The 27,566-nt window shown below is 39.4% G+C and overlaps 1 protein-coding gene across 2 annotated transcripts; it reads left to right on the plus strand.

Moving 5' to 3' along the window:
• The first annotated feature begins 102 nt into the window (after positions 1 to 102).
• NGLY1 (N-glycanase 1) lies at positions 103 to 26,970 on the plus strand. 2 transcript variants are annotated; one of them, XM_072853944.1, is made up of 12 exons: positions 103 to 317; positions 1,906 to 2,020; positions 4,199 to 4,441; positions 7,982 to 8,141; positions 11,411 to 11,633; positions 12,386 to 12,507; positions 12,920 to 13,065; positions 13,245 to 13,355; positions 20,341 to 20,505; positions 21,818 to 22,006; positions 25,417 to 25,594; positions 26,137 to 26,970. In XM_072853944.1, the coding sequence occupies exons 1-12, from the start codon at positions 118 to 120 to the stop codon at positions 26,310 to 26,312; spliced, it is 2,028 nt and encodes a 675-aa protein (XP_072710045.1). In that variant the 5' UTR covers positions 103 to 117; the 3' UTR covers positions 26,313 to 26,970. The 2 variants fall into 2 exon arrangements, with proteins under 2 accessions (XP_072710045.1, XP_072710046.1); XM_072853945.1 differs by lacking the exon at positions 25,417 to 25,594.
• The last annotated feature ends 596 nt before the right edge of the window (positions 26,971 to 27,566 follow it).

Below are 27,566 nucleotides of genomic sequence, written 5' to 3' on the forward strand. Positions count from 1 at the left end.
CTTCCGACGGGGCAGCGCGGCCGGGCGCAGGACACGGCCCCGCGCTGGGCCTTTAAGGCCCCTCCGACCCCGCGGGAGCGGGGTCTGAGGGCAGTGACCTCACCGCTCGGACTGCGCATGCGTGCTGCGGCGCCCTCCTGGCGCAGCGCTGGGTGCTGGCGGCGCTGCCCGGCTGGGGCGGGCGGCGCGATGGCGGCCGCCGTGGGCCTCTCTTCCTCGCCTGGCTCCCGCGCCGTGAGCGAGTTTTGCCAGAACGGGCGGGAGATCTTCCTCGAGGCCTCGCGGCTGCTCCTCACCTACGCGGACAACATCCTCCGGTGAGCGGGGCATGGCGGGAGGCGCCCCGGCAGCCGCGTCCCCTGGGTCGCCGCCCTGTCGCGGCCGGGTCGGGCTCGGTTCGCGGGCCAGCGCCTGGGCGGCCAGCGTTGCCGCGGGGTGCCTGGCCGTCCCGGCCGCTCCCTGCCTCCGCGCGGCGGCTGACAGGAGCCCGCCGCTTCAGCCCCCGTAGTTCCGCGCTTCGCCTGCCCCTCTGGTGGGGAGCAGCTGGCGGGGCTTTTCGCCGCTGTGTCCCGAGAGCGGCCCTGAGGGCAGCGGCGGTGGGGTCGGGGTCCGAGGGGCTCCGCTGTCCCGCCGCACGGCCAGCGCCCGAGTGACCGCCGTGACTCGCTGGTCTCGGCTGTGCGTGGGTGCCGAAAGAGTCTGCGGGCACCGCGGGCAGAGGGCGGGCGGCAGCGGCGTGGCAAGTCCGGCGCTTTGTCTGGCGCTTCTTCAAGAAAACAGAGTCCGCGTGTGAGCTTAGTAATTCCTCTTGGGTTACTAATGCAGCTTGAGGAGCAATTTATCATAAAATACTCGCACGCGGCGATTTATTTCTGGGGTTACAGGCAGACCATCTCAGAGATGAGCTGTATGATTTAATTTTGTTAGGCAATATCGAAGTTCAAAAACATCTCGCCCTTTGTCATTATTTAAAAATAAGATTACTTTTCACATAAGTGTGTAGTGGCTCAGATTTTTATTTCTTTATTTATTGCTGGTTGGTTTGTTTTGAGGGCTTGTTTTTTGTGTTGAACATAAAAGCCTGCATTGGCCCTGATTCTGCAGGCATTTAAGCACCTAAAAACTAGTGGATGCATAACAAGTAATGCTAAAATAGCAACTTGATTTTTCTATTGCCTTTCTCTTCTGACTCAGTAAGATTGGTGTCAAGAGTTAATTATAGTTGAATTTTTGCAAGGTAGCTCTATAGAGTATATATACACACCAACATGTATGATCGACCTTGATGTCTTGAAGCAACTCAAGATGTACAAGTTGCTCCTCCCTGTCTATATCTGCTTTGTCAACCACTTGCAAAAACTCTGCTGTGTGACAGAGAACAGTGGGTCCTGGGCTGACTCTCCTTTAAAGAAGGAAGCGAAAGAAGGTTTAGAACAGTTGAAAGAGGAAAGGGGAACTGGGAGGTAGCCCTTCAAGAAGTAAAGAGACCGCAGGAGTTTCACCCACATACCAGGAAGTTTAGCATAGTCTCTCTAGTGGGCCTAAAACTGTCCAGCATCGAGCTGAGGAGTTCAGTTAGAATGCTGTGGGGTAAGGGGGGTGTGAAGTTGTCTGTAAGTGTCACTGCAGACTAAGCCCTGCTGACTAGGACTACAAAACACATATTTATGAACTTGAGTTGCAAACTAAAATTTAGAACCAATTTCGTAACTCTCAAAGTTAAATGCAGAAGGACATGAATTAAGTCAAAGTTTTAGATAGGTTTCACGTTCTGCCTACATGGTGTGAATGAAACTAAACTTTTAAAAGATCTCTTATGAATGACTAATGCTGCTTAGTACAGTTACCCAGTTTTTAAGTGTTTACTTAATTTGCAAACATCATTAAAACTTTCAATTTCTTCAGGTATCCTTATGAAGAAAAATATAGATTAATTCGGATTGGAAATCCAGCATTTTCCACAAAGCTGTTGCCTGTCAGAGGAGCAGTTGAATGTTTATTTGAGATGGGCTTTCAAGAGGTGAGTAAAATTTAGTCATTTTTGATGTCTTCATCAGTTTACACACTAAAATTTAAAATTGGATTTTTTTTCTCCTTTCCCAGTTGTGAGGCACTAGATTTGAAGCCAGTTGCTATTTTCTTAATTTTCTTTTAATCTTTGTTTGCAAATATCTGCAGTTAACCAACAGAAAATGTAGGTGAGGCTAATTCAGAAATCTGGTGGAGCTAGAACTAAGCTGGTCTGTGATAAGACTGGTTTTCTGCTGTTCAGGCACACTACTGGTTTGCTTAATGGCCAGATATGTATCCATGCTGGCACAAAGGAAATGGTGGGAAACGAGGTGAAAACCCCTTCTCTTGGTAGCAGCTCGCTATTAGGTGGACATCAGACTACATCATAAGACAGTAGTTTCTGTATTGTAAATCTGTGCGTTGAAACTGTCATTTGGAAGGGGAAAAAAAAAAAGTCCTGCTCTTCTGCTGCTTGTTGCTACCATCAGTAGGGCTTGTGTGGCCCCATAGTGAGTTAGATAAGGAAAGCTGATCTGATTAAAAAATAATTCCCCAAACCAAAAAAAGAAACATTTTTCAGCCAATTCACAGTGCAGCTGCAGAATTACTAGTGTTGTCATGACAGCAGTGGAGGGCAACAGACTATTGAAGTAGTGGGAGGATGAGACTTTTACCCATTTAAAACAGTTATGAAACTGTATCCTAAAATAGTCTTGAGTGAATCTTGATTCTGTTGCAGTCAAAAAGGTATATTTTGAAGATTGCTTTGTGTCCTGAAATGGTCTCTGTCTTGGTAAAACTTAAACTGCCAAAGCTTGTTAAGCTACAAGCAGCCTTTGTAATTACAGGAGAGCTGGGGTTAAAACCCAACTCTTGTTTAATAATGCAAAGCTCTTGCTCTAGCTTTGCTTTAATTTGCCTGTTTGATGCCATGCTTCTGTATGGGTACGTACATTATGTTACTTAGGTCCAGCTGTCATGAAACTTCTGCCTCCTCTTCGGGTAAAGTTAATTAGTGTAATTGTCCTAATTAAAAAAAAAAGTATGCTGAAAGAAATGGTGACTGCAGAGGGAGAAATGGTCTGTGGATTTATTCTTGTGCTGGTGCTCAGGAGATGACTTTTAATGATGTGTTTTAGCCAAGAGGTAGTCAGTGTAGCTAGTGAAGCACTCAAGCAGTAATAACATAGTCATTTTAAACATGTTATAAAGTGCTACTCCCACTTCTGTCAGATCTTTAAGAGCATGTTGGCTCAGTCTTACGGTTATTGTGTCAATAGAGGCTGGAGCTCACGAACTCCTCTTCAACTGCGATAACTAAAATTGTTCCTTCTTTTGTCTCTGCTTGGTAAGCCAACTTTTTCAATTAAGAAATGAGGACTCTTCTGCTGGGTTGATACATTCCATTTAGTTTTGTGGCGATTGTTAAGTGTTAAAGTGAGGCACTGCATCTGCAATGATAGGTGACCTAAGGTAACTGTGGATAAACAAATTACTCAGTTTAATAAATAGAAGTGCTGCAGTGGTAGAAACTGAAACTCTTAAAATATGAATGCTTCAGGGTAGTCATGTTTCTAGTAACCTATTTCTTCATGTTAAGTACATGGATATTTGCTTCTGTTGTAATTACTAATCTGTTGTTATGCTACCAGTAATCATGTTACAATCAAAAACAGGAACCAGAAATCAAGCTGGTTACAGGTCTCAATAAGAATAATATTTCCTATCTGAAAACTTATAAAACCTAAAAGATATTGGTATAGAAGAGAATTCCCAGCAGATGCCGTTCTAGAGGCTTCTTCCCCAGCACTGGCTATCCCCCTGTGTCGCCTAGCGTTTCACTGCTGTACTGTGAGAACCAAGCATTTGTTGGTCATTTCTGTTGTTACTGCTTTCTCTGCCAAACCATAATGGTGTTGTCCATGTGTGGCTCTGCAAAATAAGTTACTACCAAAAGCATGTGGTTATGAGCCCTTTGTCTCTAGACTGACTGTAGGTTCTTGATCTAATAGCTTCTGCTGTGAGGGACCGACAAGCTTCTGTAAGGGACCTAATCCGAAGGCTGAATCCTGCCAAGCCTTAGCATGCTAACTTCCAGTAAATTATATAGCTGTTAACTATAGATACAAACTGCTGGCTGGCTTACACCTGCATTAACTGCTGAATTAATCTGTCTAAATTTCAGGGAGAAACTCACCTGGTTTTCCCTAAGGAAGCTTCGATTGAGCAGCTACGTAGAATCAGAGACTTAATTGCTGGAGAGAGGAGTAGCAGACTGAATGAGTCAAATCAAATCCATGGATCAGGATCCCCTGAAACTGTGGCCAGCTCTCAAACAGTTGCACATCAGCCTTCAAGACCTGCTGAGTCTGTTCTTGCCCCTGCCCGTCAGCAACCAGAAACACCACTTGTGCAATCTCTTGAAATGGTAATTATAACCTGAAAACTTTGTAGGCATACTAATCTTGAATATAAAGATTGAAGAAGAGTTAACTGTTGGTACAGGTTGCTCAGAGAGGCTGTGTAGTCTCCAAATGTGGTAGTTTTGAAGACCTGACTGGATAAAGCCCAGAGCAACTTGGTCTGACCTCATAGCTAACCCTGCTTTGAGCAGGAGGTTGGACTAGAGGCACTTTTTATTTTTCCAATGGTTTCTGAAGTTTTTGAGTGTTTTCTTTGGTCTCCATGCAACTTCAACATGAAACATGCCATAAATAGAACATTAGCAAGAGATTTTGTTGAAGATGTTCATAAATGTTTTATTGATCAGGATATCATGAAAAAAAAAGCTGATTTGTATTGTAAGGGAACAGCAAGGTGGGGGAACAGAGGGTGGGATGGGAAGCTAAGACTAGGGCTGTATAGTGTGTTTGGTATTTGAGAGCCAGCAAAAGAACAGGAGCACAACCATAATGTTTATAATTATTGGTGTCTCAGTTCATGCATTATGACCTCTGGCGTGTAGCCTGTGAGGAGGGCTTTCTTTTTTCATGTGTGACTGTTGTGAGAGATGGGAATTTAGCCAGGTTGTGTTTCCCTTGTCCAAGAGGTTGAGATGAAGTTCCCTATCAAGACAGAGAGGCAGAGTCCTTTCATCTGATGTTACCTGGCTTGATGGGAGAAGACTCTTAACACCTCATACAGCTTTGAAAAATGAAGTTATGCCTTTTGATAGAAGGTTTGAAGGATGCTTTGGTTTAACTTTCTAAAGAGCTTTTCCCCCTAGAACCAGCGTCACTTTGGTCTTAAAGTTGGTGTAAAGTGAATCCTTCCAGAAGCTCGCTTCTCATACATCCTTAAACAGAGTTCATCTCTTTTAAATGATATTATCAGCCATATTGTTGGATACTGAACTATGATATACTATTTCTTCCCAATACCTACCCAAGATCAGTGGAAGAGAAATGGCAGAGCATGGATTGAAGTGAAGGCTTTTGGGGAGGGAGAGCGCTCAGTGACCCATCATCACCCATAACGTCCTTTGGGAAAGGAACTGTTATAGGCACTTGAATATTGAGCCTTATGAATATTGAGCCTAACTTGAATATTGAGCCTAACATACTTAAATATAAGTATGTTAGAATGCTAGTAGTTGCCTCTATAATACACTGACTGGGTTTATTTGAATTGGGGGGGAGGGGGGGGGGGGTGATCTGCTTCTTGGGTTTTACTGGTTTCAGCCACTTCCGCAATGGTGGTTGGAAGTGATTATGAAACCTCTAGAGTGACTTGCTGCAGTACTGGTTAGTACTGGAAGCTTTAAAGCTTTAAAAGTTTCATTGATCTTGCAATGAGAAAAATGTTGCCATTTCAAGTTGACATAATGTATTCTGAGGTTAATCCTTCCATTTGTAGTTATTCTGCCTTGACTTATGCTGGCCATCAGAGTTGTGGATCCGTTTCTCTGCAACTATTCTTTTTCTGTGCTTCTTGAGATTCAATGTGTGTGGTGAGACCAAACTTACTACAATTTAGAGACATTGCTAATGCAGTGTTGGCACTATATTAGAATGGTGTATTTCAGCTGATCTCTTCAGGGAATTATACTGATAGCTCTCCGAGTCATTGAATTTGGTCTGTATAGTGTGGGTTGATTGGAGGGAAGTCCATAAAATACCTCCTGGCTATGAGTTGTCCATTTTGCTTGTGCAGCAGTAGATATTTTGTTTTTCAGGGAGTATACTGCAGAGGTATAGTTGTGTTATTGTTGTATACGCTGCTGTCGGATGTCAGAGAGATTTAGAGTGGTTTTTGTAGTGCAAGCATTTTTATTTCTTGCCTATGCATTACAGCTGTGATTCCTGGGAGTCCTGGTAAGCACAGGGAAAAGTGGCTTACTTGTGACAGCACAGGAATATTCCTAAATGGCACAGTTCTAGGGACCTAACCCATCATTATTTTGCCTCATTTGAGTCTCTTCTGTGTTTCTTATCATAAGGCGTTCTTGAAACTTAGCGAAAGGAAAGCTCTGGCTAGTCATTATTTGTGTCCATTATGTCATGGACGCAAAAGGTGTCCATGGATTCTGATCCCTTCCTGGATGACAGTGATTATAGGAGGAAAGAGGTATCAAAACTTAGATTTGTAGTGAGATTCACCACACTTCTAGATGTTTGCATAAGACTTCATTGGTATACAGTGGCTTCCATGAAACTAGTTAAGCACTACTGTAATACTGATGGTGTTTGCCAGTGGGAAAATCTGAATTGTCAAAGAATCTGGGAGACTTTCTGCTGTGCTGAGCAGTATCTCTGAACACTTGTTCAGGAAGCTGACAGAACCTGATCTATAAGCCATTGGCAGTCCCTAACTTCCCCTATTTCTGTTCTTTCAACTTGCATTAAAGTGCATCTGAACCCAATTGGGTTTATGATGTTAAACCAGTTACCTACAGCTAATGAGCTCCAGGAAGAGCAAAACCAGTTCTGTTCTGTTTCAGCAGTTATGAAAAGTAAGGGCTGGTCCTGTAGTACTATCCAACATCAAAATAATCGCTCCTCATTTAAATGCTCCTTTGAAAGAAGTTATCTTCTGAGGAGTTCTCACACCTGTGTATCATGTTGCATTTGCTGCTAGTGAGTGTGGGATTTTTGATGAAACAAAGATGGTAGTTAACAAGGCTAAAGACTGAAGCATGATCTTACAGTAGAGGAAAAGTAATTTAGCAGTGCCACAGGCTTCCCCCCAAAATATGCCAGACTCTTAATTTTAAAATCCTGTTTCACTTTCTGTGTTGTCCCCCTTTAAATGGGAGTAAATAGTTTCCTCAGCTACTAACTCCACTATTATTAACTTTAGCTATTTATTTTAGTAGATACGGGTGTACCTTATTGGGTGCAACATGTAGTTGCCACTCAGTGACACTTAGGATAACTGACTGAAGAAGCCTAGTTCTTATATTGGATTTCTATAACAGTGAAATACACTGTTCAGTATATGGTCAGAGGGCTATCTATTCAAATCTGTGTCAGAGTTGATCTGAGAGAGAAGGAAGTAGAAATAGACAAGCAGCATTCATGAATAAGAAATAGAAAAGCAGCATTCATCAATAATAGAGTTCTGCAAACTGGTGCAGCAGCGTCCAGGAAATGGAATGAATTATAGGTTCTTCAGTGGATTTCAGGTAAAAGGTGTCCAAACGAAAAGGTGGAGGGGGGCAGGAAATAAGTCAAAAACTTTGCCATCAGAGATGTCTTTAAAAACAGTTTTCTCCCTGAATCAGTACACTTTTTGTTCCGGACACCATTCGGAATGCTCAGAGATGACAAGGCTCGCTTTATAGTTTGGGTGGTGGTGTCTGCAATTTTTATTGATATCTTTACAAATAAACATTTCAGCTGTAAAGAAATATGTAATGCAACTATGAGTATAGAATTATGACTGACTTAAACTAAAATAGGAGAGCTTGGTTCTTCTGGCTTAAGGTGGAAGTTCATAAATCATCTTGTGACTGAAAATCCTTTTGCAGGCTGCAAATATCTTGAAAACACTTCAAACAACATTTGAGCATCTTGTATTGATGTATGAGAATCCTTCTATTCAGCAGAAAGCACTAGCTTCAATTCCCCTCCAGCAACTGAAAGGGAAGGCTCAGGCAAAGCTAGGACAAGCTACAAGACTGGACAAAGGTAATGCTACCAAGTTATACTGTATATGAAACTGGAAATATTCTTTAAAACATCTGGATTATGCGTATATATACCATGCTTTAGGTGTGTGGATTTGGTCATATGTCTGCAGGTTCCAAATGCTGTCTCTAAATTAGAATTGCCTTCTTCCTAATTTTCAGATTTTCTACTGTTCTTTCTCCTTCTGTTATTTTTTTTATTTCATTTTTGTCATCCATCCTTTATAGCTTTCACGTAGAAGTTTTGAACTCTTAATTTCTGAATTAGTAGTAAACAATGCTGGGGAAACAAATGGGGTAAGCATGTACTGTTATATTCCTTGCACTAGAATGAAATAGCTACAACAAGAGGAGGGGAGCTTCTTGTTTGAGTAGTCATTGTTTTGAAATTGTCAGAGTGCAATTTTCCTGTACGTACTACAATTCCAAATTCAGAATAAAATTTCAAAATACTGCTTCTCTTTTTAAAGTGGTATTATTGGTGAGATTTTGCAAGAGACCTTTCCAAGGCACAACCTGATACAAAGAATCACCTTTCTTGCTAATGCTTAAATGAATAGAGTTGTTCACATGCCATCCTCTTGGAGCTAGGAGTGAAATATAGGCATAAATATTTGTGGCATCAGTGGCTAAAATTCGTATTTTCTTCATTAATGCAAATTTGTTTTGAATGTACAAAGTCTTTGTTAGTTAAAAATACATATTTCTATTTTCAAGTGACAGTTTTAGATTTGTTTCAGCAATATAGTAAAATTTTACTTGTACGAGATAAATATTAAAAAAAAAAATATGATTCCAAAACCATGTTTAAACCAAAAAATCCTTTTCACTGTGAATCTTTGATAGAAGACTCTGAAGCAATTCTGCTAACTTGATGAGAGTGCGATCAATTTGCCAACCAAAAATAAGCTCTTCTCGTCTTTTTTATAACTGACTTTGTGATGTCTCATACCGCCACACACTAATATGTAATTGTGCCTTTGGCATTAGGGAACTTTTTGGCAATGGATTTTCTTAGTAATTTTTCTCTTTTTATAAAGCTATACTGGGAAGTAGGACACCACGTAAACAAGTACAAAGAATTCTCACTCAGCAGTGTAGGACAATGCAATGGGGAAAAGAGACATAGCAGTAATAAATGAAAACTATTTAAATTCCTTTAAAAAGGAAAACAAAGACAAGCATACCTCTTAGAATCTGCTCTAATTCTGCTGTGCACATTATTAAAAAGGAGAAGGAAGGAGGAGGGTGATGTTTCCAGGTGCTTTTTCCCAAGCCATCAAGGTGACCTATTCAAAATGGCTTCCAGACCTTAATTTAGATACAAATGAAGGGGAAGGAATGGAACTCCACTGTTTTGGATTGTGGCAGTTTGAAGGCATTTTTAAAGAGCTTTATAGAAACATTCCTTTGGGAATGGATTGTGTATGAGAAGTATGGGTAATTGGCCCTTTCAGCTTCTTCGGTTTATCTGTATCGCTCTATTAAGACTGTCATCTGTGGGAATAACTGCTTAGTGCCGGGGGACACTTGTTTTTAGGACTTCCCTTACAATGCATAATAGGCATTTTTGGCTTATAAAGGCTAGGAAGATTACGGTCACTTGATCAGAAGTACAGACTTTTTTTACTGTTTCCCTTTACCACTTTCCATTAGAAAGATAGATTGTGCAGTCAAAAATAGCTCCCTGTCACAGCCAACTGTCTTCTGTTCAAATAAATCACATTCGTTGTTCTTTCCGTGCAATGTTTTCATGCAGGATTTATTTTAGAAACTAAGAGAAGAATATGCATATGATAGCAGTCATATTTTCATAGATGGGTTCTGGTTTGTATGTTGTTATCCAGGAAAAGAGAATATGGCCTGTGCTCAAAATCTTATAATTCAGTTTTTAGCAGAAAGTTTGAATATACAAGCATATCCATTTTGTAAGCAATAACACCTTGTCTGAGTGTTTCAGCACAAATGTTTTTCACCTATAGTAAGTAAAAATAGAAATTTTACTACAATTTAAAAGTCAGGTTTTCTTGCTTTGATTAACAGCCGATCTTTTCTTGTGCACTTCATGGTCTTGGCAATGTGTGTTTAATAGAGTTAGGGCCCCCACAGTCTTTTGTACCAAAGATTACTTCAGCTTCAGAGGAAGATGTGAATTGAGCTTAAATAAGTAAAACACATATCTTACCTAGTCTTTCTTTGCCATCCTGAAAAAGGAGCTAGCACACAAATTTGGTGCAACTTCCTTCAAACAGCATTTTTATAAATTATTTTTGTATCTTCATTTGTCGGACCTGTCTGCAGTGTGACTACAAGCAAGCTGTAGTACATAAAATAACCAGGTATTAATATCGATGATTGCAGTGTGGCCTAGATGATGGAGTTAATAGGAGGACTTATTTGAATGTTTATGAATCTGAGAAGGAAGAGCATCTCTCTGGGCATTGGAGCAGAATATACATTTAAAGACTAAGGATTTAGAAGAGATGGATCTCTTTTGGAAGACTGGATTTTTACATTTGTTAATTAAGGAAAGTGGGGTTATTTCCAGGTGGCAGAATAGTGATAGTGTGTGAGTAGATCCTAACACCTGTTGTGAACACAGGAAAATGGGCCAGAAGAGTCTGGTGGTCTAGTGTGGTGGAATCGGCTAGAGTACAAAAATAAAGACATCCTGTGTCTAGCTTGGATAAGCTGGCAAAGGTGTTTATTTGCTGAATTTATAAATAAACTCAACTTTGTTCACATAGTATATGTATGTGTTCTACAATAATTAAGCTGTGTTTGTAGAAAGTCTGTTCGTATTACACCTGGTTGTTTGGACTGCTGCCAGTGTCTGGTTCTTTGGGATTATGAAATCAAAGCAATTGTTATTCCTAGTTTAATAGCTAAGAATAGGAAAAGAATATTTAGAAGCAGAAAAAGAATTAACACTCTCTCTTCTGAAGCCCTGGAAGAATATGAGGGGCAAGAGGAACTTCACCGGGCTTCACTGTATATCTAATTTGTTTTTCTGAGCAATTTCTTATTCTCACTCTAGCTGTAGTGTTTAGGAGTGTAGTTTTTTGTTCTTTAGATATACAGTTTGATGTCATTGAGTCTGGAGAATTTGGATATTCTTTTGTGTGTGTGCTTAAGTGACATATGAAGCTTTTTTTATGAGACTTCTAAAATGTAATAAAGGCCCAGAGATGGTGATTTGTGTAGATACTGGAAAGTTCAACTACATTATTTTTTTTCATTTGACCTCACTGTGTTGTATAAATTTTACAGGTGCACATGTGAATGAAGAGGACTTCTTGTTGTTGGAGCTCTTGGACTGGTTTAAGAATGACTTTTTTCATTGGGTAAATAATCTTCCTTGCAGCAGGTGTGGTGGGCAGACAGAACCTAAAAGTGACTACCTGTTGCCTACTGATGATGATCTAAGGTGGAACGTCAGTCGAGTGGAAAATCATTACTGCAACCAGTGTCAGTTCTGTAATAGATTCCCGAGGTGAGCATACAAAGACTTGCTTTGTCTTTTTGTCTTGTCTTTTCAGAAACAGCTTTGCATTTGTGCATTTTGTGAACAAGTGATAAGTTGTTCACAAAATTAGAGAAAGATTAGAGAAGCGGTTTTAAGTAACATGATAGGATGGTTGATGAACCAGCAATTGCTCTATAAGATTAGAGATTTTAAAAAACAAAATATTGCTTTCTTTTACATGGCTTTGTTCTGAATACTTGTCTGATTTTCTTCCCTTTTTTTTTACTGTTAATTTGGTAAAGTACAACTTCTAAATAAAATAGGTTAATATTGGCATAGTATGTAGGTAGATTTTTGTTATTTCAAGGAAAACTTTCACTTCTATGGGAAATCACAAAGGGTAATGCACATCTTTTGCTGAGTCTATAGCAAAAAAGCAAATAACCGATTTCTTAATATTTTTGCTATCTATCAAAAGGACCAGCATACAAAAATAGTATTTCAAGACGAAGTCTAAGTCAATTTTGAAAACTGAAAAAAAAAAACCAGATTCCTTTCAGTGGTGTGATAAGCAGTGATGGAGTCATGTGAGTCAAAGTAAAAGTAACATTCTGCTCGCACTTGTTTTGTGCAGTACAGCAATCGTTTCCATTGTGTTCTGTGGACTGAATGGCACTGAAATCTGTTCAAATCATCACAAGGACAGGCATGATGTAAAGATTATGAAAGGAGAAATGTATTTTCAGTTATTCTGGTTTTGTTTTGTTTTTCTCCTGTAGGTATAATAACCCTGAAAAACTTCTGGAAACCAGATGTGGACGCTGTGGCGAGTGGGCTAACTGTTTTACACTGTGTTGCAGAGCTGTAGGGTTTGAAGCTAGATATGTCTGGGACTGTACAGGTATCATATTCTAGAATATTGTAACGTTAATACAAACCTATGCAAAATGAGGTTATATATGGTTCTGAGATTATATTAGCCATCAGGCAGCATATATAGTTATGCAGTTCAGCAAACAAAGACAATATAAATTCAATTTCCTGTCTTGCCTGATGAGATGAAATATAGTTCTGCAAGTAAGGTTAGATGATTGACTTCAGAATGATACAATCTTCAGTTGAATCTAAGGGAACGTGATCCTAAGATAGAAAAAGAAAGCTCTGGTAACTTTTCTGAATGTAGATGAACAGAAAACATGTTCTTTCACCTGTTCCTTCATTTAATAAATCAGGAAAAGTTATAATATTCTGCAGTATTAAAGAGAGGATCTATCCTTATAATTCATTTTTTCTTCTTGGCCTTTGTTATATAGATCATGTGTGGACTGAAGTATATTCTTCATCTCAGAAAAGATGGCTTCACTGTGATCCTTGTGAAAATGTCTGCGATAAACCTCTTCTCTATGAAACTGGGTGGGGAAAGAAGCTCTCCTACATAATTGCATTCTCCAAAGATGAGGTAAGAGTAATGATGTTAATAAATAAATTTTGCCCTGAGGCAAGTGCATGATGTATTCCATCTTAGTGTGATTTCCAGAATTATTATAGAAAAACATACTTTGAGCTAGCCTCTTTAAATGAAGCAAGATACATGGGAATTTTTGGTTTCTTTATTTTCTTCTTCAACTTGTGCTTGAGGTTGTTGATGTCACCTGGAGATACAGCTGTAAGCATGAAGAAGTACTCTCTAGAAGGACAGCACTCAGTGAAGCTACACTACGTGAAACAATTAATGCATTAAATAAAACGGTATGTAACTTTTCTTAAATGTATTTCTTTAAGTGAAATGTAAGTATCTTTCCAGAATGTGAAGTCTTTGAACAAAGGAGTGCATTTGGTAGCCTGATAGGAATGTCCATGCACTATGGAATGTAAAATACTGCTAACTATACAGACCTCATTTTACACTGAATACGTAAGAATCAGTCAGTGCTGAACGTAGGTGAAATAAGATGAAGAATGGTATGTAAAAGGATTGTCATATTATCTCTTACATAGTCAAGTGTGTGTGTATATAATATATTAAATCTATAATAACATACTGTGTGTATATATGTTTTCTTGATGGCTTTGGAGTAGACTTGTGCATCAACAGATGTTGGGAGTAAACTACAACTGCTTTGTAACTATGGGGACTCCTTAAGGGCAGCTGAGCATTTTCCACATCAATAATGCTATAGCTTGAAAACAATAGCATTTATAGTTATAAGAAATGTAGGCCTAATTTGTTTCCCATGACTTTTTACAAGCTCTCGGAAGCAGGAGGAGTGATTCACAGGCTGTTTCCAAGACTTTCAAGAAGTGTTGATACCATCAGTAGAGCTTTGGCTCAGTGCCACATATACTGTTCGTGCCTAACGTCCCCAAAACACACGGAGCCATTTGCACCTGCATGTCATAGTCACAGAATCCGAGTGTACGCAGCACCTCTCTGCTAAGCTTTTTCCACTCCCTACTTGGGACAGGATGAACTTTTCTTGACTCTATATACTAGAATACCACAAAACCTTGAACCACCTGTAAGGTTCCATTTTGTCCCCACTTCCTTCCAGGGCTAATTCCTGTGTATGGAAACTTTAGTTCCTGTGCTAGTATATAGCTGATGGCTTAATAAACAGATCATGCCTTTTTTTAGAGGTGTGCTGGCTTGAGGGTTATAGCCACGCACTAAGATTGTGAAGAATTGAGCTGGACTCGTGATTTCAAGCCCTGGCTTCAAATATTTTTATTGGTAATGAAAAATTAGAGTCACGTAGCAGAGTGGAGCACTGAGAAGGCTGACCACAGAGTAGCAAAATAAAAGGAGGTAAAGGATCAGAAATTCAAGTTGAGGAATGCATGTGCTTTGTGCAGGGCTGCAAGAATTTAATGGTGTCCTCACTGAGCATTGAACCCTTGCTGACTACAAAACTGATCTGAGGGGCCTTTCTTCTGATCTACTGGCAATAGAAACCAGTCACCAGACTCTTCTCCTCCACCAGTTGTCTGTAGGGAGAGAGAACCTTGGAAATGAGGTGCTAGTAAGTTGAAAAATTACTCTGACAAGATTGATGGAATCTGGAAAGTATAGGCAACTGACTCATGGGCTGGCTTGCCTGACCTCTTTCTCACCTCAATGATATCACCATAGAATCATGCTCTGCTTCACTTACAGAAGTCTAGAGAACTCCAGTACAAAAGTGCATTGCCATTTCCAACAGATGGTGCTGCATGTTGGTCTGTCGGCCTTTTTTATTTTTTTCCACCTACTCTATAGGACTGTGCAGCTCATGAGCTGACATGAGCACTTTTCAAACAGAAAGGACAGCTGTTCTTGTCATATTTTAAATGAAAATTTCATTAAAAACCAAGTACAGGGGAGAAAGCTATACACGTGCTTCCAAGGCACTCTTGTATTTCTCCTATCTTCCTTTCTCTACACCTGGAAAATCCCAGCCCTTTCTTCTCTAAGCTGCACACTTTCCCCACTGCTTTCCAGTATTATTAAAGCTGTCTTGTGATTCTATCAGAACATCTTTGTCAGTCTTTCTGATGGTATCTTATTCTGAGGAACAACTTACTCTCCCTTTCTACAAGCTGAATGATACTCACGCTCCCCTCCTCCCACACACACTTCCTTTTGCCCAGTAGCTTTTCAGAATATGTTTAATTTAATTTATTAAATTGGTAATAAATTTAATCCCTGTAAGTATCTGCTCTTACTCCTTTTTTCTTTTGTCTGTTATAGTTGGAATTGGATTTCAGGGACTTAGAGGCAGTTTGCCATCGGATTGCTAAAAGAACAGTTTTTCTTTCTTACATTTGTCCTAGTCAAAGGGCATTTCCTAAAGTTCATACTAAGGTGACAGTGCAGTGGGAATCAAGGGACCATTAAAAAGTTGCTATCTGAGGATCTCTATGGTGTATTCAGCAGCTTCTGCAGTCAGTAGAGGGGTAAGGCAGCTCACCCCTAGAATTATCAAGACATTTTATAGCAGGCTTCCATTACGCTGCTCAGTCACAAGTCTCCATTTCAGCTAGTATGCTGTTTCCTTCACTGCAACCTATTCAGCAGATAACTGATGTAGGGAGAGGCCTCCACTAACTTTCCCTTTTGCCATCATCTCCTAGAGACCGGTTCCCCACTAGGAGGGATTATAGTCTTGGTATCTTTTGATGCAGAGCTCCAACACTGCATCTTTCAAGCTCAATTCTTCTAAGTTACAACTAGAGAAGCACGGTGTGCAGTATACATTATCACGTAGACTGCAATGTTAGTGAAAAGGGAGTCTAAGAGATCATTATTGTGCTTTCCTGCATAAAGAGCAACGGCTCTGGTCATTATTTCTCTGCATGTCTGTCTGTTTAGTGGCCAAGCAGAGACAACACAACAGTCAAAGGATGTTGAGTAACTGTCACTGTTAAATGGAAAAAGAGGCAAGGATAATTTAATCTATTGAGTACACTATTTTACTTGTCAGAAATACTGTGTGTGTTTTATTTGGGTCAGGCATTCCTAAATGGGTGTGCAGCCTGTGGATTACCAACCATCTGATGTTATTCTATAGTACCATTCACACCTTGACTACAAAGTTTTTCTTCACCTAGTTTATGGGCACTGTCCTATTCCAGTCCATTCTATGTTACCCCTATAGAAAAGGGGGGGAGGACCCTGAACTTTCACTGCCTTCATTGGAAAGTGGATGGTGGGGCAGGGAAACAAATTATTTTTCATTTGCTCCAGGCCCCATTTTTTGGTTGTGATTGTGAATGGTTATAGCTACAGCCAGGTCAGCTCTTAAAAGGAAAACTAGTAATTTAGGTCAAATTGTGACCATCTCATGGTGATTGATGTGGGATGAACCAGTATTCCTTGTTTAATGGTTTGAAATTCAACTTCTATCTTCAAATTCTCTGTTTCTTACCCAGCAGTGGATCCACTTAAATCACAGGTTATCCACCTCCCAAAACACAGCCCTTCAGGAAGCATCAACAGCATAACTCACACGTGATGCACAACTGATTTTAAAGCTGCGGTTTTCAACCCCTCTTCCTTCCTATTCCCTTTGTTTGCCAAAGAAAGGTGGGGCCTGAGCATGTATGTAGAGGGTAATACCTTAAGAAAAAACAAAAGCAGGAAGTTTGAGCCATGACAGTTGATAATAGAGTTCTTGGAATCCATTTCAGTACATGAATGGTATTGATGACAATGTCATTTGTAGGAAATGTACTTACAGGTTTTCCCAGCACAGGCAGTGTTGATCTCTGCAGAGTCTGAGCATTATGCATGTCTTACAGTCTGCTAGCATTTATATGCAAGAGTCTACTGGGTGCGGGGAGATGACAAGAATTAGCATACTTGTACTCTTTACAGGAATTTACTAATTTCTTGTATCATACACAGAAGAGGCCTGTCTTCAGAAACACCCCTTTTCTGTTGAAGCACTGTTAGTTAACAGGTTGGGTTTTTTTTCAGATACTGTTACAACAGCTGCAGAGCAAGGGCAACGAAGTCTCAGTGTGGCATCACTAATTTCAGTGGTGATGACCCCTGACACTGGGTTTGAATCACAGAATCGTCTAGGTTGGAAAAGACCTTTAAGATCATCGAGTCCAACCATAAACCCAACACTACCAAGACCACCACTATACCATGTCCCTAAGCACCTCATCCAAACGGCTTTTAAATACCTCCAGGGATGGCGACTCAACCACTTCCCTGGGCAGCCTGTTCCAATGCTTGACCACCCTTTCAGTGAAGTAAAATTTCCTAATATCCAGTCTAAACCTCCCCTGGTGCAACTTGAGGCCATTTCTTCTTGTCCTATCACTCGTTACCTGGGAGAAGAGACCAACCCCCACCTCCCTACAGCCTCCTTTCAAGTACTTGTAGAGAGCAATAAGGTCTCCCCTCAGCCTCCTTTTCTCCAGACTAAACAACCCCAGTTCTCTCAGCTGCTCCTCATAAGACTTGTGCTCCAGACCCTTCACCAGCTTCGCTGCCCTTCTCTGGACACGCTCCAGCACCTCAATGTCTCTCTTGTAGTGAGGGGCCCAAAACTGAACAGGGTATTCGAGGTGTGGCCTCACCAGTGCCGAGTACAGGGGCACGATCACTTCCCTACTCCTGCTGGCCGTGCTATTTTTGATACAAGCCAGGATGCCATTGGCTTTCTTGGCCACCTGGGCACACTGCTGGCTCATATTCAGCCGGCTGTCAACCAACATGCCCAGGTCCTTCTCTGCCAGGCAGCTTTCCAGCCACTCTTCCCCAGGCCTGTAGCATTACATGGGGTTGCTGTGGCCCAAGTGCAGGACCTTGCACTTGGCCTTGTTAAACCTCATACAATTGACGTCGGCCCATCGATCCAGCCTGTCCAGGTCCCTCTGCAGAGCCTTCCTACCCTCAAGCAGATCAACACTCCCACCCAATTTGGTGTCATCTGCAAATGATGGTGCACTCGATCCCTTCATCCAGATCATTGATAAAGATATTAAACAGAACTGGCCCCAACACAGAGCCCTGGGGAACACTGCTTGTGACCAGCTGCCAACTGGAGTAAACTCCATTCACGACCACTCTTTGGGCCCGGCCATCCAGCCAGTTCTTTACCCAGCAAAGAGTACACCTGTCCAAGCCATGAGCAGCCAGTTTCTCCAGGAGAATGCTGTGGGAAACCGCGTCAAAGGCTTTACTGAAGTCTAGATAGACAACATCCACAGCCTTTCCCTCATCTACTAGGCAGGTCACCTTGTCGTAGAAGGAGATCAGGTTGGTCAAGCAGGACCTGCCTTTCCTGAACCCATGCTGGCTGGGCTTGATCCCTTGGTTATTCTCTACATGCCGTGTGATAGCACTCAGGATGATTTGCTCCATCAGGTTCCCTGCTACCAAGGTCAGGCTGACAGGCCTGAAGTTCCCCGGGTCCTCCTTCCGACCCTTCTTGAAGATGGGTGTCACATTTGCTAATCTCCAGTCAGCAGGGACCTCCCCAGTTAGCCAGGACTGCTGGTAAATGATGGAAAGGGGCTTGGTGAGCACTTCTGCCAGTTCCTTCAGTACTCTCGGGTGGATCTCATCAGGCCCCATAGACTTGTGAGTGTCTAAGTGCTGCAGCAGGTCACTAACCTTTTCCCCCTGGATTATGGGGGCTCCATTCTGGTCCCCATCCCTATCTTCCAACTCTGGGGGCTGGGTACCCAGAGAACAATTGGCCCTGCCATTAAAGACTGAGGCAAAGAAGGCATTAAGTACCTCAGCCTTTTCCTCATCCTTGGTCACTGTGTTCCCTCCCCCGTCTACTAGGGGCTGGAGATTCTCCTTAGCTCTCCTTTTGCTGCTAATGTATTTGAAGAAGTATTTTTTGTTGTCTTTTACAGCAGCAGCCAGATTGAGCTCTAGGTCAGCTTTGGCCCTTCTAATTTTCTCCCTGCACAGCCTAATCAGTGGCTACATCAGTGGCTCGAAGAAAATTGTAGATTAGTATTGCTAACTTAGGGTAAGCCATATCAAACTTCCTCTGAGCTACAGTGAGATCTGTAGTACTGCATATGGATACCCAAAGTGCCCAGGCAGGTGTGAGACTCAGGAAGGACTGGTGTTTCATGAGGAATGGCTGGAGTCACTGCTCGTCATCCATCAACAGAAGCAGAGGTGTATTTCCCCCTTGCTGTGGTAGAGCTGGTATTTGGCAGCTGGAAGTTGTTCAGCTGGAGCTGTTTCTCACATTTCTCTGTATCTACTTTCCTTTATCCAGTTCCACATTGTCTGGAACAAAACCCCTTCAAATGCCTCTTTTCTGATCCTTCATAGCAAAACTTTCTGAGGTCAGGACTGTTTTTGAGATAATTGGAATACTTATTGGTCTGAAGTTTCAGGTCCTAGTGGGCTGAGTGTCCATGCCTTGGGCGATCACCAAAGTAGAAAAAAAATATGATGTGTAATCATTTGCATACTCAATGTTGAACTTAATTTTCCAACCCTGTGTGGGTGTATCCACAGTTAAGGAAGAAGGCTTCACATATCAGCTCTGTATATTTGATGTGAAAATCATGGAGACAAAACCCCAGCCTCTCAATGAATTTTTTGTAAGTGTGTACCAAAAAAATATCCATAGCTTTATTTATGTGGGCAAAGAAAGCGTGTTATATAATTCTTTCTCTTTTTCACTAATTTATCTGGAAGCATAGGTGATACGTTTTTCTCGGTTTTCTGATATCTGCAAAAATATGAATGTCATTGTTTATGATAGCCAGTCACTGTGAAATAACTGTTTCGGAGACTAACTGAATCTTTTGTTTGGGCTTAATCCCAAAACCAAGACTGTTGCCAGCCAAATCACTCCACCTTAGAGAAAAAAAATTTGACTCAATAATTATGCCTGTTTTCACTTTCCTCCAAATAATATCAAGAACAGCTACGGTACAGAATACATATGAATAACTATAAAATATGCTATGGAATTGTTTTATCATCCAAGCAAATGTATTATAAACATAGCACAAACCTTATTTTAAAAGAAATCCACATAGTGCATGCAAGTTCACAGAAGAAGCACTGCTGTCAAATAACCATGCAGTTATGACTGATTTATATTTGCACGTGGTATAAGATTCATGTTTCTAACAGTCAGTCTAGACTTTAAATGTTAGTCTGTTTTTCAATTCTTTTTTTCCCTGTTGGTGTCACTCTAGAGCAGAACTACAAATACTATTTCTTTGAATTTTTTACTTTGTTTCTTAAATGTATTTTCAGAGACAACAGTCTTTGTCAGAAAATAGAAAAAGAGAGCTCTTGGAAAGAACAATTGTGGAACTTGTTGAATTCATTTCTCCTAAAATGCCTAAACCTGGAGAATATGGTGGAAGGACATCAGGTTCAATGGCTTGGCGAATAGCCAGAGGCGAAATTGGTCCAGAGGTATTTAACTTTTGCACTGGTGATCATCTTAGAGGTAGCTAACTAGAGGTTCTATAATTATGGTCTGCAGAGGAATAGCACTTATGGTAGGTAGCCTACAGATTTAGTTCAAACAATGAAACGCAAAAACATTAGGTGCAAGTTTGATGTGAATTCAGTAGAGGTCCATAAGAAATTTTTGAAGATTGATGGTGGTCCATTGATTCTAAAATGTTTGGGAATCCTTGATCTGAAGTGTGTTTTGCTCCTACAAGTTAATAAAAAATATTCATTTTCCTTTTAATTAGTTACAGTGTGACAGAACTAGAAAGTTTAAGGCAGTTGAAAGCAGTTGGGAAAACTTTTAAAAAATGTTTGTTTATATTATTACTTACTATTGGTTAAAGCCTAGAAGTAGGCGTCGACCAACTATTTTTGTTAATAAAACAATGTGGGAGCAATTAGGATTGTGTAAATGGAGCAATCTCTTAAATAATAAGCTCAGTTGATTTTTCATATCAATGTTTTTGACTATTTCCAAAAGCAAGATTTTATTTTTTAGTATTTTATGCTAAGATACAGTTTCCAAGAACCATAGCCATATTTAGCTTGAGCCACACCCATGCAAAGGTGTGACTTAGCCCATCACTCGTTACATCAGGTTTGTAGTGATCCTGTCATATAGGATGACTGACAATCCTAAATAGAACCAGTTAGGTGAAATTAATGAGTTTTGTAGGATTGTTTAAGTTTGAGAAACTAAGTTTATTTCAGTTCTCCACAGTTTAGAAGATTTAAGTTCTGCTTTGCTGAAACTCATAAGGAAAATAACTAATCTTTAAAAAAAGAAGAAGTAATACTGTGAAGTTATGAAGTTTGTACCTTACGTTTTTTGAAGTTGATTTGTAAACTGTCGTATACAGGCACCTATATATGATAATCACAGAATTACATTTGCTATTCAAAATAACCATTTACTTATTGATTGTACAAGAAATATACTCAACATATAAGTTTTCTATTCCTAACATGTTAATATCTTAATTAAATTTGCTAATTTAATGTTACTTTGTTATTAATTTACTTCTAAAAGTAAGTGTAAATTTTAAAAATAAATTTACTGCTTCCCTCTGGAAAAGGTTCCATTGTAGGAAGCTGGTTTAAAAATTTTGCTTTGCAGAAATGCTTTTGTCCATGACCTCTCTTAAAATTACATATTTTTCAATTGCCAGCAAAACTGAATTGGGAAACCATTGCATGCTGTTTAAAAGTAACATGGTCTTACTGAAATGTATTGGGGAATGAAGGTGCTTGTGATTTTTGCCTTTTTCAGAAAAGAAAAGAAGTAATTTTTATTCCCTCTGAAAAAGAGAAGACATCTAAACTCTTCCACCTCATCTACAATATAGTAGAAGATAGTTATACACGGATTTCCAATAATAATGAAAAAATAAATGGCTGGGAAACAGGTGTTTGGAAGGCAGAGTCTATTTGGAGAAAGGTTGAAACAGATTGGAAAATGGTAAGAATAACAATTATTAAAAGCGTAAAATCTGCCATAAAAGTATGATAACTGATAAAATAGAAAACCCTTGCCAATGTTTGGCATCAAAACCTCTCTTGGTGCCCATAGAATTTAGCTGATGTTAGTAAATGTTACTGTTAAGCTTCAAGTAAGATTGTCAGATGATTTAAGAAATTGGAAATAAATTTAGCTTTTCTTTCAGAAAGGATGACTGAATTCTCTGCAGATAGGTGAAATCCTTGCTAAAGCACCAAATTTTTAAAAAAACTTCCTTCATATGCTTTTGGGCAAACGCACAGTACTGTTTTACTGAAAAGCAGTACTTCTCTCAAAAAACCACTTTTTTGGGGGTTTTTTTGTTGTGGGTTTTTTTGTTTTGTTTTGGAGAATAGCTTTATAGTGTATCATATCTCTTTGATACACAGCCAAAGGAAGAAATTGTCATCCTAAATATTACAGTTCCATCTGCAAGAAGGCAAAAACCTGTCAGTTATCCAGATTATTGTATACCCTGCCCAGACTCCTTCCCATCTGTCAGGACACTGAGCAGCAGAAGAGTCATATGCTCTAAATCGAAGAAGAGGAGAACTGATGCCTGTAAGATGGGAAGGGGTCATTTACTAGCAAACAGCTTTTCCCACAACAGCTACCAACTGTGGAACTGAGCATTCCTGTCAGGGACTATAGCATGTTATTGCTTTGTTCCCCTCTCATTTTACTAGTCTGAAAGGTCTCTGGCCAGACATTCTTCCAGCTTAGGCAATGGTTTGCTTCCCATTGATGAAAAACGGAGCTAAGTATCTAACTGTCTTCTGAGGTTTTCTGTGCTGCATCTATACATAACTGACTTGCAAAATGCAATGGGGGAATAGCTTGAAAAAGTTATTCTACATAAAAGAGAAGGAATAAGGGAAGAAACTGGAGAATAATATAAAAGATGTTACAACAGGGTAGGCTAATAGGAAAAGAGAAGTAACAAAAAGTCAGAATAAGGGACAACCGTTCTCTGCTTCCCTAGGATCTGCTAAAAATCTGATAGCACATTTATATCTTGAAGTCTCCAATGATCCATCATCCTCACTTTTGCAAGAAACATACTGTCTTTGCACTGAAACCAATTAAGAGTTTGCTGTTCTGCTCAGCTCTACTAATCAGATAAAACAGGGAGGGACCCATCTATAAGACCAGGCAGAAAGATTTTACCCTTGTATTCAACAGCACCTCCGTTTTTCTAGATAAAGGATGAGAGGATGGCCTTGAGAAATTAGGAGCTACAGATCCAGGTATATATCAGGCTTGTGGGTAAGGCATGTTAGTTCTACAGGAATACCATCTTGCAGAATGTCTGTGTATGAATCTAAAATGACTTTTCATTGGGGGATGTTTGTATTATGGGAGACAGCAGAGGGAAAGGTTGTTTGGAGTTTGCATATTCTTTTTGTAATGCCTCTAGTAGATCTGCAAGGTACGGATTTGGAGTTTGATTCAGCAGCTGTCCAAGAAACTTAGCAGCCAAAGGAGCATTCACAGCAATATTTTGTTTATCATTTAGTATGTGATGAATGGAAAAGAATTTAAACTAAAAAGCCACAGTAAAGGTAACTACAGGTATTAGCCCAGGAGTAACAGAAAAGAACCATCAGTTACGTACTCCATCTTTTCAATGTGTGATCAAAATGATTCAGATAGATGATCATCTTGGCCAATCTGATAGTGGCCATCTCCATCGTATTTGTGCATTTTCTTGCTACTCAGTGTCACTTGACTTTATGGTGCAAAACTCAAACGGGTACAAAACACAAATTTAATCAGATTACCCAGAGATAACTTGGCATCCAGGGCTCAAACAAGCAGACCACAGTAGGTGATAATAAGAAGGTAAGAACTTGTAGATCTGAAATCCATGGGTTTATAAAAGCTTCTTTTCCAGAAGAATTGCTCCGGTGGAAGAGAATTTGAATGAGTCTTTCCTCCGCCCGACCCCGAATTCAGACTTTTTTCAAATAATACTGGAAAAAGAATAGCCAGGTGTGAAAGGTAGAGGACAGTTTAAAAGACACAAAAGGAAACTTTTAACTTCTCTTTTTCCGATTAAATGCTTGGATACTATAATGGATGATGAGATGGGCTAATGCTATAGTTTTTATCCCTAAAAGCCTAGGTTTAGTGCGCCTCCACCAAGTGGTAATTAATGGAGTGTTTTGGCTTCCTTACTCAAATATGGCAATTCAGTAGGATCTGATCAAGGGAAATCTTGCTAGAACTAACTGAGGTACTTCAAAAATTGTGCGGAGATCAGCACTTTCATGAACATTAAGATTATATTTGCATGAAAGCAGGTTAAATTGTTACATTTTCATAGGTAACCTTCAGTGTAACACCTCACATCTTTGGGGTTTTTTAGCTTTCTTAAACATGAGAATTAACATTTTTATGCCTGGTGCATAGTAACACTAAAATTCTGTTTTATAGCCTGTCAATGACATTTCTATATTCAGATGGGATCTTTAGTAAAACATACTACTGTGTTTTATTATAATTTCATTCAGGGTTGTTTTTTCCAGATTAAAAACTAAAGAGCTATCTAAGTCCATTCAGTATGACATTTATCAGAAGCCTGGACATGACAGAATTTTGATAAGTTTTCTGAACTAAGGATTCTGAAAGGATCATGACAGTTTTGACTCTTTAATCTGTAATGTCTGTTCTCTTGGTTTGCTGATAATAGATGCTAGATTTGAAAGGATCATCAGATGCTTATTACAAAATTCTTATGAGGGTTCATAGTAACTTTAATGGATGTTAACCTATAAGCTTGACTGTTCAGCCAGGTGAAGTTTAGAACAGCATTGGGACTACATTAAATTATGCAAATCTCTCACAGTTCACATAATGTTAATACAGGATTTATATACGGCTAGCATGTATGATTTGCTTTAACGAAGACATGTCAAGTCCTAGGAGAAGTGGTGTGTAGCCAGCAGCCACATCTGAAGAATCCAAAATACTGATTACACAGTTTCCTTCATTAGCAATACTGAACAACCAAAGTGAAACCATGTGTGGGCCTGTGCATTTATATAAAAAACAGAAGTCTGGGGGTTTTTTTTTAAATAATAAACGTAGCTATTTTTGTGGCTTAAAGTTTACCAAGCATGTTGAAATAGATTAGGGTTCCCTAGTGAAGGACTGTGAAACAGTACAAATACCTAACTGTGGAATAGATTTAAGGATTCAGAATGAGATTATATACAAAACTGTACTATGTACAGTTCTGAGGTTCCGAGGCTTCATAAAGAATGAAAGTGTGTTATCTTAAAATTGTATGTCCTTGTTACAACGATTAATCAGATGAGTGATGATCATCTCAGTTTTTGACATGCTGACTATGTCTGCTTTCCATTCAGGTTTATTTAGCCCGAAAAGAGGGGTCATCCTCTGCTTCCATCAGCTGGAAGTTTGAGTGCAAGTCAGTCGGTCTGAAAATAGATAACATTTCAATCAGGGCAAGCAGTCAGACATTTCAGAGTGGAAGAGTAAAGTGGAGACTTTGCTCTCCAACAGCAGAAATTGCTCTGATAGGAGGTAAGTGTGGAATTTAAATAATTAATTATATCACACAGCAAAGGTGTAACTGGAAATAAATACTTATATGGAGAGAGCACTGTGCAAATACTAAAAATGAAGTGCAAATGCATTTTGACTTTTTCAACTTGGTCTTTCTTAGCAAGGTCAAGAAAATACTGTGCATTTAATCAAAATTGGTATAAAAAACTGGTACAAAGCCCAGTTTTATTAGTATACACAACCCTACCTGCAACAGAGCAGGGTTAGCAAGAACACAGAGTGGGTACAAGATACTTGTGTGTTTTACTGGGAAGGATAGATGCTTCTATGTGCGGTGGCTTCAATCTTGACTAGGTCCTCTGAGCATGAGCACTAAATAAATATTAACTAAAAATTTGCAGCTGGGGTTTTTTTCTGCCACTGATTGACAGATGAATTTGGATAGCTGCAACTGAGATCCTTAAACATTCCTTACAAGTTACCGTTTGTAACATGCATTCTAGCATTATATTCTGTCTGGAGCAGTGGCTTACTGAATTGTTTATCTTTTCCTCCAATAGATAAAAATCTTTGCTCCTATTCAGATTTTTCTGGTGCAACGGAAGTTATGTTGGGAGCAATTCTAAATGGAGGGGATGGTGAAGCTGCATGGCAACACACACAGCTGTTCAGAGACAGCTTAACAGGATGTGGAGAAAATTGCTTGGAGATAATTATAAAACTCAGTGACCTCTGAGAACCTGAACTGAAGAGATGTTCTTTGGATTCCTTGAAGACGTTATACCATGGATACAACATGAAGATTTGGTTGGCAGTTCCTGTTCATCCTGCTGGCAGCTTATTTCCTGTTTCACTGCTTGCGTTTAGCCAACTTGAAACTGCACGGGTATTGAATAGGTAAACATCACAATGAAAACCTCTTCGCTTTAAAAACAAATACCAAAATTAAGGGATTGAACCATTAAATGCTCTTTTCTTAGAATTTATGATGAAAAGGAAACGGTTTTTAGGAAGCAAAACATGATCATAAGAGCACAGAGCAATTGTAATCAATTTTAATTTGGAGTTTTGGGGTTGGCTTGCTGGGTTGTTTTTTTTCTTTTTTTATAATTTACTCCTTGGAAAAACAGTTTGAATTCCATTTTCCTATTACAACAGATACTTGTGATGATTTTAAAGTAATTTAAAGAATAATCAAAGACTTAGACATTTTAAGAGAAAAATATGATTTTAGGTAATAGCCAGAAGAGCTGAAATGAAGATAAATATTGAAGCAATCTTAAAATGATCTTGTTATATATCTAAGTATTAAACTTGCATTTAATACCTAGAAATGTTTGGAAATATGATGGTGTGCTAGGAAAATAAACTAATTTTGAAAGACGTGTTCATTATGTACCTAAAATTGTCATGGCCTGTGATATGAAATCAAGACTTAAGACTGAGTGAGAACATGAGAATTTTTTTTCTATGAAAAAATAGATTATTCATTATAAATACTTTTTAATTATATAAATTCAAATTTTCCCACTTTTAAAAAGATTTATTAAGCGTATAGGTTGAAATTACTTTTTAAGCTATTGTCTTGAGTTGCTTTGAATGCTTTTCCGAAATCTGATGTAGAAGTATATACAGCTTTTCTGTTCCTTAAAGCAGCTTTTAAATTTCTTTGCATTGAGTATAATAAAAACTGCTACCCAGGAGATATCAGATGTAGCAGTGCTGTGAATGAAGTGCATGTTCAGATTAGATAGTCTTTATTGGAGAATTTGAGGAGGGGTATGGCTGGATTGTACAAGAAATTTTCTATTATAGGACTATAATGCAAAGTTCAAACTATAGTTTTATTTTAAAATAAATGAAAATTAGGGGTGAAAATTAAATGAAAATATAATATAAGTGAAAATTATCAAGATCAGTGTTTTTAAAGCTTTTTGTTTCTTTTTTCTGACCCTTTCAACCACTGTATTGATTTGAAATTATTGTCAAA

This window comes from Ciconia boyciana, chromosome 2 (assembly GCF_034638445.1).
Source record: "Ciconia boyciana chromosome 2, ASM3463844v1, whole genome shotgun sequence".
Lineage (NCBI taxonomy): Eukaryota > Metazoa > Chordata > Aves > Ciconiiformes > Ciconiidae > Ciconia > Ciconia boyciana.